Here is a 13,090-nt window from a genome sequence, read left to right as displayed (position 1 = left end):
CTCTTACCCACATTAACTCTCAACTTCCTTCTCTCACACACTCTTCCAAATTCTGTCACTAATCGGCCAAGCTTCTCTTCTGTCTGCAACCAGTACAGTATCATCCGCAAACAACAACTGATTTACCTCCCATTCATGGTCATTCTCGTCTACCAGTTTTAATCCTCGTCCAAGCACTCGAGCATTCACCTCTCTCACCACTCCATCAACATACAAGTTAAACAACCACGGCGACATCACACATCTCTGTCTCAGCCCCACTCTCATCGGAAACCAATCACTCACTTCATTTCCTATCCTAACACATGCTTTACTACCTTTGTAGAAACTTTTCACTGCTTGCAACCTTCATTCACTCTCTGACGTACATCTGCTTCCACTCCACCATTTGCTGCAACAACAGACACCAAGTACTTAAATTGATCCACCTCCTCAAGTAACTCTCCATTCAACATGACATTCAACCTTGCACCACCTTCCCTTCTCGTACATCTCATAACCTTACTCTTACCCACATCAACTCTCAACTTCCTTCTCTCACACACACTTCCAAATTCTGTCACTAATCGGCCAAGCTTCTCTTCTGTGTCTGCAACCAGTACAGTATCATCCGCAAACAACAACTGATTTACCTCCCATTCATGGTCATTCTCGTCTACCAGTTTTAATCCTCGTCCAAGCACTCGAGCATTCACCTCTCTCACCACTCCATCAACATACAAGTTAAACAACCACGGCGACATCACACATCCCTGTCTCAGCCCCACTCTCATCGGAAACCAATCACTCACTTCATTTCCTATCCTAACACATGCTTTACTACCTTTGTAGAAACTTTTCACTGCTTGCAACAACCTTCCACCAACTCCATATAACCTCATCACATTCCACATTGCTTCCGTATCAACTCTATCATACGTTTTCTCCAGATCCATAAACGCAACATACACCTCCTTACCTTTTGCTAAATATTTCTCGCATATCTGCCTAACTGTAAAAATCTGATTCATACAACCCCTACCTCTTCTAAAACCACCCTGTATTTCTAAGATTGCATTCTCTGTTTTATCCTTGATCCTATTAATCATTACTCTACCATACACTTTTCCAACTATGCTTAACAAACTAATACCTCTTGAATTACAACACTCAAGCACATCTCCCTTACCCTTATATAATGGTACAATACATGCACAAACCCAATCTACTGGTACCATTGACAACACAAAACACACATTAAACAATCTCACTAACCATTCAAGTACAGTCACACCCCCTTCCTTCAACATCTCAGCTCTCACACCATCCATACCAGACGCTTTTCCTACTCTCATTTCATTTAGTGCTCTCCTCACTTCATCTATTGTAATCTCTCTCTCATTCTCATCTCCCATCACTGGCACCTCAACACCTGCAACAGCAATTATATCTGCCTCCCTATTATCCTCAACATTCAGTAAACTTTCAAAATATTCCGTCCATCTTTTCCTTGCCTCCTCTCCTTTTAACAACCTTCCATTTCCATCTTTCACTGTCTCTTCAATTCTTGAGCCAACCTTCCTTACTCTCTTCACTTCTCTCCAAAACTTCTTCTTATTCTCTTCATATAAATGACCCAATCCCTGACCTCACCTCAGGTCAGCTGCCCTCTTTGCCTCACGTACCTTGCGCTTTACTTCCACATTTTTCTCTCTATATTTTTCATACTTCTCTGTACTATTACTCTGCAGCCATTCTTCAAAAGCCCTCTTTTTCTCTTCCACTTTTACCTTCACTCCTTCATTCCACCATACACTGCCCTTCCTCAACCTGCCTCCAACAACCTTCTTTCCACACACATTACTTGCAATCCCAACAAAATTTTCTTTTACCAACTTCCACTCCTCCTCTAAATTGCCAGTTTCTCTTACTTTCACTTTGTCATATATCATTTTCAACCTTTCCTGATATTTACTTTTTACCCCCTGTTTTATTAGCTCTTCAACCCTCACTAGCTCCCTTTTACATCCACCTACTATATTCCCCTATGAAGTGGACAGAACAAGAAAAAAAAAAACATTTTGATTTTCTTGTTCCATCCACTTCATAAATGAAAATATAATAGATAAGTAGTTTCGAAAAACAGTAAATTTAATTCTCAGAGTTTTTATTATGAGAAATAAAGTGGTAATTAGGTTTCCTGGCAAATGGGGAGTATCAATGTATTTTTAGTTGCAGAAAAGTATTGCATGTTTTACTGATTTCTTAAAATAACTGATGCTCTTAATTGGAAATCCATAAGCTTCATATTGTTTTTTATCAATTCATAATTCATAAACTGTATCTGAATACGTACGTAATTTCTGAAATGTATATGAAAACTTTCGATAATAATTTAAGCCACGGAGTCTGTTTAATTCTTCTGATTTGCTTAAATTCGTGACTTAAGGAAGCAATTGTAGGGTCTAATGAAACAAACTAAAATGGCAAGGCTAAAGGTAAACAAATGGTTAAAACTTAGTGGGGTTAACTTTATCAGACCAAGCAAATAAATCTATACAAGCATACTGGCTCACTATCACAAGACTTGAATTATGATCCGTCTTTTAAATCTCTCATGAAAAAGTCTTCGCTAAATCGTCATGAGAAGTGGTATAGTTCTAACCTCGCAAATTCTAAGTAATTTGTATTTTTCCTAACAGTATTTACCTCGAACTACTTTCTTAGGAGTATCTGGGATCTCCTCCCTATCCGACCAAGGATTTTGCGTAGTTCCCCCTATCTCAGCTTCCCTTGTTGGGTCGCCCAGTGGTGGATGGACACTCGCCCTGAGGCGACCCTGGGTCAACTCACGAGAGTGTGCTGCTAGGTCTGACTCGTCAGTAAGCATCTGGTCGCGGCATAGATAACCTAAGCTGTATTTCATTTTGATGGAACTTTCTCATAAAAACATTTCAACTGAATTTAATTTAAGGACTGTACCTTGAAGTTGACATTTGCCTCTTGAAGGCATAATTATTACAACGGAAGCAACTTGGAAATGTTAATGTCTTTCTTGGATTGATTTCAGTGCTGCCTCTTGATATGAACAAATATCATATGAAAAGTAAATATAATTATTTCTTACCTTTTGATCTGCCAGCTTTCTTCCTAAATGTCTAAAAAGTGCTTTACACTACAAAGGATACAAATATTCGCAGAAAAAGGTAATTTATTTATTTCAACATGTCATGTTAAAAGATTTGTGCACATAAAGATTCAAATTACAAAAGTCAAAACTAAAAATATGACTTAATACTCAAAGATGGAGAACCAAATAAATACTGTACTGTAACAAAGTGCAAACTACATTGGTTAATCCATAAAAACCACTACCAAAATCTAACTGTAATAAATAAGTACTGTACATGGTAATATTCCCTGTTAATAGTATTTCAAAACATGACAAAACAAATTGTAAAATCATGTGCTAAGGTTACAAAAGAAATTTGTTCTTTACAAGTTACATTGCAACTCTTAAAAACAATGAACATTAAATGAATCAAACATAATCCCAAAAGCCTCAACCAATCTAATAAGACCACACCAGGGACGGCTCTCATGAAATGCTGGTGCAGTGTACAGAACAACCTCGACATACACTACCTATTAATGCCATATTAATAAGTGAAGAATAATGATTAGCCAGCATCATCAATTCTACAATTAATAAAATGCTTCTTTTTATTTAATTCACGAAAGGAAAGAATATCTTAGAACTACCTGGAATGCTTGCCTAGATGCTAATGTGATCCCAACTGTTAGTACTTTAAAGTACGTTTAAATTTATAGCTAATTCCTATTCTACTTGATCACGTTAGTTCCTTATTTGTACTCAACCTGGCAACCCCTTCACCCTAATGCACTTACAGCACTAGTTAAAGCTAACTATCAGAGCCCTAGCAACGGCACCCAATACACTTTTCTCGAGAAGTGCTTGTTGTATCATGTTGCGAACATTGTATCATTGCATGTATATCAAAACAAGGCCAGTCAGCAACAATCTATTTATGCATGCTACACAATGTATCGGTTGTATGAAAAATACAGTTTTAAATCCTATAGACTGCTAAGAAGAATACTGACAATTCACAGTAATAAATGCTGAAGTACTGAACTACAATTATTTCAAGTATTCTGCAAGCAAGAATTTATATTTCCAAATATTATTCTTAAATGAAAACTAATATTGAAGATTTTCCATCTAACATGCTAACAATATCGTCAGAGAGCATAGATGGTGGATAAGAAATAAAAAAAAAATCTGCTATTGCTTGACATACATTTGTTTTCATCCCAAGTCTTCAATACAATTTCTTCAAAAGCAGAACAAAAAACATACTGATATATCTATAGATTAAAAATTCCATTTCTTCCAATCTAAAGCATACGGTATACTGCACATTTCCCCCATTCACCTCACTATACATCAACTTTTCATTTCCCTTTCCATTCTAATAGCTGTTCATTTCATATTTTACGCAAACGTGCATGTCAGTCCTCTACCCTCTAATTAAGTCTGAATCTGAGCCAGCCATACCCGTTTGTACTTGGAAGTGTGTGCATCATCCATATACCATTCGTTATTTCTGAAAGGTTAGCTGAAAGGGGCATTTGTGACCACAGAAGGATGGTGAGTGGAAGTTGAGTGAAAGATTAACTTGTTATCAATGTGATAAAAAGCTGATCATTTACTATAATCCCTTTCATTTTAAATTCGGCTTCAGTTAATTCGTTTCCAGCCATTACGTAAAGCTTCCAAGCCTTTCCTACAAATACTGTACAACAGTAAATTTTTAAATACTACTTGAACTATAATTCCTTGTAAATGTATTTCCATACTTTTGAGATCTTTAATATATTAAAAGTTACAACTATATCTAATTTGTGCATTCATAAATTACCATAAATTAATCCACTGAATTGCTGACCTTCAGAAGATTTGTAAACATACAAAAGGTAGCACTAGAGAGCACAAAACCTTAAGAAAATAAGATACTTCAATAAACAATCACAGCTGGTTATTTGAATAATGCCACACATGAAGTCAGGGTGAAGGGGCCTTAATAACATGGAGCACAGAAATACAAAAAATTGAATACTAAAACTAGCATAACTAACCCCACCTGCCAGTTTCGAGATTCTCCTGACCTTAAAACTGATAGAAAGGCTTATGAGATACAAAAAAAATTGGAAGAGACTACAGATTTTTCCACAGTTGACTTTCCACAAGGATGAACTATATATTATAACAAGTATAGGCATAACAAATAACAACATAAATCAAGAACAAGTTTTAAAAGATAAATAAGATCATTTGACACTTATCACTCAAATAATAAGCAACGAAATAATCCTCAAAATTAGATATATTACCTAACAGTTAAATCTGAGATTGGACCACATAGTACTGTACATTACTTGTCCATGGTGGTAAGTAATTTCCAACAAATATTCAAATACTAACAACCATTATAAAAACTAATGCATTCACTTATCTATAGCTCATCTTTAGCTTCACGAGGAGGATTCTTCATAAAATCGATAATATCAGCAGCCTTTCGACTTCGATTATACTCCGTTATGAGCTGTCCATGTCTGAAAAACTTCAGTGTCGGGAAGCCTCGGATCTGGAAACGCGTTGCCAGACTTCGTTCTACGGTGGCATCTACAGACGCAAGTACGCCAGTCTGACCTTCGGCTGCTAATTCAACAGCTGCTTGACCGTAGTCTCCCTTCATGGCTTTACAATGGCCACACCCTATAAATTTAAATGGTTAATTTTATTTTTGTTGTCTTTTCCTGTGATGAGTGTAAATATAAAAAAATGTTTCGTAATTTCATGAGACATCAAACATTTTACGGATAAAGAGTAAAGAACAAATTCCCCACATAATAGTTACTAAGGTAAAAAATGTTAAAGTTCATATTACTACTAATTCTGTTTCACATCAAAATCTATTAATGTTATTCACCTAGTTTGAAATGATACAAGACATTTTGGCATTATTCGTGAGGTTATTATTATTTCTAGCCAGGCTACAACCCTAGTTGGAAAAGCAGGAAGCTATAAGCCCAGGGGCCCCAAAAGGGAAAGCAGCCCAGTGAGGAAAGGAAACAGGAAAAATAAAATAGTTTAAGAACAGTCACATCATAAAAATGAATATATCCTATATAAACTATAAAAACTTTAACAAAACAAGAAGAAAAATTAGATAGAAAAGTGTACCCGAGTGTACCCTCAAGCAAGAAAACTCTAACCCAAGACAGTTGAAGACCATGGTACAAAGGTTTACTAGACTTTGAGAGATGAGGATACTACAGTATAGCCAAATTCGGGATGTGTCTATTTTTCAACAGACCATTTAGCTCTCTAGAAGTCTGACACCTCCCAGGATCTTATTTTCAAGAGAAAACAATGGAATTGCAAAAATATTATAGTTTTCATATTCAGAATGCTAATAATTAAGGTTGAACCATTGCTTGAAGCTATACACTTTGACTACGTTTATAGGTAACATTTTTGCCATATTCCTTAAAGACTGTTATTTCAAAGACTCATCTTGATCAGAATAAGAATCTATATTCTTTTGAGGTGTCGTGAAGTAAAGGAAAGTCCAATATTAAATAATATTAAAGTTTGGAACAGAATATTGGGTACTGTTTTGATATGCGATCTCATTTACGGCATGATCTCAGAAATTGTTCTTTTGCCTTGGTATGCGGTCTCAATATTTTTAATACGTAAAAAAAAAACGAATAGAAAATCTAATGGTTCTTACTTCGCCATGCGCTCTCTTCGCTTGCGAAAAAATAAAAACATCAAGCTCTGTATGCACTGGGAAGCGGTAACGTTGACCAGCGCATGCTAACATCAATGATTGATTATTGTCTTAGATAATTATTCCAGATATATATACTTTTTTTTAGAAAATCTAATGGTTCTTGCTTTACAGTGTAGTGAAGTGAGTTCGCTACTATAAGGCGAGATCACATACCAAAGCAAAAGCACTACTTTGAGATCGCATACGAAAACAGCACCAAATATTGGTGTCTATGAACTTAAGGAAAGCTATACAGGCTATAAAATTGGGTACTCTTCTGGATTCATATTTTCAATTATGTAATTTGCATAAGAAATTCAGAAAGTTTCATTGAAATATGTTATTTTCATTAGTAAAATAAATTTTTGAATATACTTATCCGATAATCATGTAGCTGTCAACTCCGTTGCCCGACAGAATTCTACGGAAGGGATACGCCAGCGATCGCTATACAAGAGGGGGGTGTACTCACAAGCGCCACCTGTGGCCAGGTACTGCAGTACTTCTTGTTGACACCACTTCAATTTTTCCTCGGTCCACTGGTTCTATGGGGAGGAAGGGTGGGTCAATTAAATCATGATTATCGGGTAAGTATATTCAAAAATTTATTTTACTAATGAAAATAACATTTTTCAATATTAAACTTACCCGATAATCATGTAGCTGATTCACACCCAGGGAGGTGGGTGAAAACCAGTGTACATGTATATCAAGAAGCTAAGTATCCCGTATTTCATATTATCAGTTATTCAAAATAACAATGAAATTACAAGTACCTGGTAAGGAAGTCGACTTGAGCCATTACTCTGCCTTAAATAAGTTCGTCTTCCTTACTGAGCGCAGCGTTCCTCTTAGGAGGCTGAACAACTCTAAGGTGCTGAAGTATCAAGGGCTGCAACCCATACTAAAGGACCTCATCACAACCTTTAACCTCGGCGCTTCTCAAGAAAGAATTGACCACCCGCCAAATCAACAAGGATGTGGAAGGCTTCTTAGCCGACCGTACAACCCATAAAAAGTATTCAAGAGAAAGGTTAAAAGGTTATGGGATTATGGGAATGTAGTGGCTGAGCCCTCGCCTACTACTGCATTCGTTGCTACGAATGGTCCCAGGGTGTAGCAGTACTCGTAAAGAGACTGGACATCTTTGAGATAGAATGATGCGAACACTGACTTGCTTCTCCAATAGGTTGCATCCATAACACTCTGCAGAGAATGGCTCTGTTTGAAGGCCACTGAAGTAGCCACAGCTCCCACTTCATGTGTCCTTACCTTCAGCAAAGCAAGGTCTTCTTCCTTCAGATGAGAATGTGCTTCCCTAATCAGAAGCCTGAATGGTAAGAAACTGAGTTCTTAGAACTTGGAAAAGAAGGTTTCTTGATAGCACACCATAAGGCTTCTGATTGTCCTCGTAAAGGTTAAGACCTTTTTAGATAGTACCTAAGAGCTCTAACTGGGCAAAGTACTCTCTCCAGTTCATTCCCCACCAAGTTGGACAGGCTTGGGATCTCGAACGACTTAGGCCAAGGACGTGAAGGAAGCTCGTTTAGCAAAAACCGAGCTGCAAGGAACATGTAGCCGTTTCAGATGTGAAAACAATGATCCTGCTGAAGGCGTGGATCTCACTTACTCTTTTAGCTGTTGTCAAGCACACGAGGAAAAGAGTTTTTAATGTGAGGTCCTAAAAAGAGGCTGATTGGAGAGGTTCAAATCTTGATGACATAAGGAACCTTAGGACCACGTCTAGATTCCAGCCTGGAGTGGACAACCGACGTTCCTTTGAGGTCTCAAAAGACCTAGGGAGGTCCTGTAGATCTTTGTTGGTGGAAAGATCCAAGCCTCTGTGGCGGAAAACCGCTGCCAACATACTTCTGTAACCCTTGATCGTAGGAGCTGAAAGGGATCTTACTTTCCTTAGATATAACAGGAAGTCAGCAATCTGGGTTACAGTGGTACTGGTTGAGGAAACTGCATTGGTCTTGTACCAGCTACGGAAGACTTCCCCTTGAGACTGATAGATTCTGAGAGTGGATGTTCTCCTTGCTTTGGCAATCGCTCTGGCTGCCTCCTTCGAAAAGCCCCTAGCTCTTGAGAGTCTTTCGAAAGTCTGAAGGCAGTCAGACGAAGAGCGTGGAGGTTTGGGTGTACCTTCTTTACGTGAGGTAGACGTAGAAGGTTCACTCCTAGAGGAAGAGTCCTGGGAATGTCGACCAGCCATTGCAGTACCTCTAAGAACCATTCTCTCGCGGGCCAGAGCGGAGCCAACCAACGTCAGCCGTGTCCCTTTGCGAGAGGAGAACTTCTGAAGTACCCTGTTGACAATCTTGAACGGCGGGAATGCATACAGGTCGAGATGGAACCAATCCAGCAGAAAAGCATCCACGTGAACTGCTGCTGGGTCTGGAATCGGAGAACAATACAACAGGAGTCTCTAGGTTATCGAGGTAGCGAACAGATCTATGGTTGGCTGACCCCACAGGGCCCAAAGTCTGCTGCAAACATTCTTGTGAAGGGTCCACTCTGTGGGGATGACCTGACCCTTCCGGCTGAGGTGATCTGCCATGACATTCATACCGCCCTGAATGAACCTCGTTACCAGCGTGAGCTTTCGATCTTTAGACCAGATGAGGAGGTCCTTTGCGATCTAGAACAACTTCACGAAAGAGTCCCTCCCTGCTTGAAGATGTAAGCCAGGGCTGTGGTGTTGTCAGAGTCCACCTCCACCACTTTGTTAAGCTGGAGGGACTTGAAGTTTATCAAGGCCAGAAGAACCGCCAACAACTCCTTGCAATTGATGTGAAGTGTCCTTTGCTCCTGATTCCATGTTCCCGAGCATTCCTGTCCGTCCAAAGTCGCACCCCAGCCCGTGTCTGATGCGTCCGAGAGGAGACGGCGGTCGGGTTTCTGAACAGCCAAAGGTAGACTTCCTTGAGAAGAAAGCTGTTCTTACACCACGCGAGAGAAGACCTCCTCTCTTCGGAAACAGGAACTGAGACCGTCTCTAGCGTCATGTCCTTTATCCAGTGAGCAGCTAGATGATACTGAAGGGGGGGAGGTGGAGTCTCCCTAACACGATGAACAGGGCCAGCGATGAAAGTGTCCCTGTTAGACTCATCCACTACCTGACTGAGCATCGGTTCCTTCTCAGCATGCTCTGGATGCATTCTAGGGCTTGGAAGATCCTTGGGGCCGACGGAAAAGCCCGAAAAGCTCGACTCTGAAGATCCATACCCAGGGAGACAATGGTCTGGGATGGGACGAGCTGAGACTCCTCAAAATTGACCAGGAGGCCCAGTTCCTTGGTCAGATCCATAGTCCATCTGAGAATCTCCAGACAGCGACGACTTATGGGAGCTCTTAAAAGCCAGTCGTCTGACGGAGCCGGACACAAGATCATGGTACTGCTGCACAGTCTGTGAACTGTCAACCATGGGGAAGCGAGGAAGTACAGTGACAACCCGAAGCTGTCTAGACTGTCTGGGTCATACAGACAACTCCTTATCGGGTTGCTGAGGTTGCCGCACTGCGTCACAACAAGTCACTTCTGCTGGTTGTTGAACGTCTTCCCAGTGACACACTGACTCCGTAAACAAAAAATCCTCTAACAAGGACTAAGCTTGGACTGCATGTCTTGCAACACAGCTCAAGGTCTATGGGAGCAGGTGTGGTAACAGACGGGGTTAGCGACTGAAGTGGAACCATTACCTTCCCTGGAAGCATGTTATGCTTAAATAAAAGTCCATAGGAGGCTACGCAGCTAAAGGCTCCTCTCCAAATGACAGAGTCCTCAAGGGAATATCAGAAGGAGGGAGAAAAGCACTTTCTCATCTACAGGGACCATATCCGAGAAAAGCTAAGTTCTCTCAGTGAGGGTTTCACTGGTGCAAAAGCAGCAGACTAGAAGGCAACGTTATGAAATTGCTTGACAGTCTAGTGAGTTGGCAACAACCAAAGATGAGTGACTGAGAAGCATGCGGTAAGGTATGCAGAGCATGTTGTATGCAGAGCATGCTGTATGTAGAGCATGCTGAAAGGTAAGCAGAGCGTGTTGCATGGCGTGTAACATTTCTCAGAAATTCCATGACCAGTGCTAGAGCGAGTAATATCGCATTACTGTGCATTGAAAGTGCACGTGCCGAGGGAATTGATTTAGACTGTTTGTTGAATGGGAAGAGGCTCAAGTTGAGGAGAAAGTGGCAGATGCATGCGTTGAGGTGGCTGACTCATAGCATGAGGTTGCTGCCTCAAGAGTTGCGCTTGCTGTAAGGGTTGCGGATGCGCAGTAGCAGGTTCCTGAGGAACGAGTTGAGGTTCCTGAGGTGTGAGCTGCGAGAGTTGAGGTAGCGGCTGCGCAGAACGCAGTTCTTGTCTCGCGTTGATGAATTTGATAGCCGGCATGATAATCGTAGAATTAAGCTGCACTAAATGCACTATAATCTACTTCACCTCAGGAAAGGGAAACTCGCCCTGTTGGCAACACTGCATTACTTCATGCATGCTTGCATGGGGTTTTAATATCAACATAATATTTACCTTACATTCATAACTCATGATTCATTTTTGTTTTGAAGATATTTTTGCCATATTTTGCGATTTTGTTAAAAATATATTGCAAGGAATACATATATATTTTTATATTAAGTAATACAAATAACCTCCATTATCATAATGTTTGTGTAGGCATACATGTATATGATTACAAATGCAAGTTATGAAAGTAATGAGGTGTTATTATTGTCATTTGTTATTACCAAGTTGAGGTCGCTGCAGCGAGTGCTGAGGTGGCTGCCTCATTGATGGAAGAGGTTGTCGTACCTCAAGAGATTGTTGCCTCGCTGGTGGAACCGCAAGCGGAAGCGGAGGAAGTAAGGCATAAGATTCCTGCTCCCATTGCTGAGGTTGCCTTAAGGAAGGCGGAGGTTGCTGCACACCGCTGGTAACTGGCAACTCAGTACGCGGTAAGGTATCCTGAGGAACCTCAACATCGTACGCCTGGCAGACTGGACTGCGGTGAGGCGGAGCGATCGCAGGAGGAGGTGTAACCTTCTCAGCCTGACACTCACGCATTAAGACCGCAAGCTGTGACTACATGGACTGCAGCAAAGTCATCTTGGGGTCGGCAGACGCTAAGGTCTGCTGAGGCAAAGCCTTAACAGAAGATGAGGTCTGTTGCGGCATCACCTTACCTCTCTTAGGAGGTGTGCAGTCACCTGATGACTGCGGAGAGTCAGAGCTAACCCAATGACTGCATCCGGGTTATTGAACTCTAGAGGTCTGGACTTTACGTTTAAGAGGTCTTGAGACCTGAGTCCAGCGTTTACTCCCCGAAATTTCTTCTGCAGACGAGTAAAATAAGGGCTCAATCGTCTGCGGGTGGGAGTGACGGTCTCTGTAAGACACGCCCGCAACCACCGAGGATACTTCTGTGCGCCGATCAAGGCCTGCCGAACCCTTTTGCCCTTCGACATTGCTTCTCCCCTGGGCTTGGGAGCTTGCAAGAGGTCCCGGACTGGGAGGACGACTGGCACGCACAGAAGTACCCTCACGCACAACACTGACACACTTTGCGGTAATCACTTATCACTTTTGAATTTCTGTTTGCACTTATTTCACTGAACTCGAAACTTTAAGTGGTTTGTACCTGAAACACGCAATTCTATCCTTCCTTAAAAGTTAGTAATTGCGAAAACAGAATTACAATGTAACAGAAAAATCTAATGAAAGATAAATAATTCAGTGGCTGGAAAGAGACTAAACACTAGATCAAATAAACTACGTTTAAAATCTCTCACCGCATAAAGCTTGAGAACAAGAATAAACTCTAGAAACGTTTACCTTCTTCCCCTAAAGAGACTAGGGAGAAGAGCAAAAACGATAACAACGTTACTCGCTTGAACGAAACGTTTATCCAGCTCTCTCTCCCTCCGTCTCTATCTCTCTCTCTCTCTCTCTCTTGACTTAGAACCTGAGAGAAGAGCCCAATCATATATACTCGTTAAAACATATTATTGTTAAAGGAAAAAAACTGAAAGATTTCCCAAATAAAAAGTTCCTTTATTAGAATTAAAACCATTAAGCTAAGAAAGAATGAACAAAACGCTAGAAAACGGTTTACTCTTACTGCAACGTGACACCGTGAAAATTCTCTCTCTATCGTAACGATAGAGCGCAAGTTGAACGTTCTGAACGTCAACAACTGCAGAGACAAAACAAAACGTTAGTTCAACTTTGAAACAGTACGAGACTAT

The 13,090-nt window shown here is 40.6% G+C and overlaps 2 protein-coding genes across 2 annotated transcripts in view; one reads left to right on the top strand and one right to left on the bottom strand.

The window, feature by feature from the left end:
- Positions 1-13,090, top strand: part of LOC137616241 (techylectin-5A-like) — a 72,862-nt gene that overhangs the window by 29,115 nt on the left and 30,657 nt on the right. The window lies entirely within an intron of this gene.
- Positions 3,181-13,090, bottom strand: part of LOC137616694 (protein disulfide-isomerase A5-like) — a 29,163-nt gene continuing 19,253 nt past the window's right edge. Inside the window, exon 8 of the mRNA XM_068346688.1 lies at positions 3,181-5,779. Coding sequence (XP_068202789.1) covers positions 5,517-5,779 — 263 coding nt within the window. The 3' untranslated portion in view covers positions 3,181-5,516. The remainder of the gene's footprint in view (positions 5,780-13,090) is intronic.

This window comes from Palaemon carinicauda, chromosome 22, assembly GCF_036898095.1.
Source record: "Palaemon carinicauda isolate YSFRI2023 chromosome 22, ASM3689809v2, whole genome shotgun sequence".
Classification (NCBI taxonomy): Eukaryota; Metazoa; Arthropoda; class Malacostraca; order Decapoda; family Palaemonidae; genus Palaemon; species Palaemon carinicauda.
This window is presented reverse-complemented; position numbering and strand designations above follow the sequence as displayed.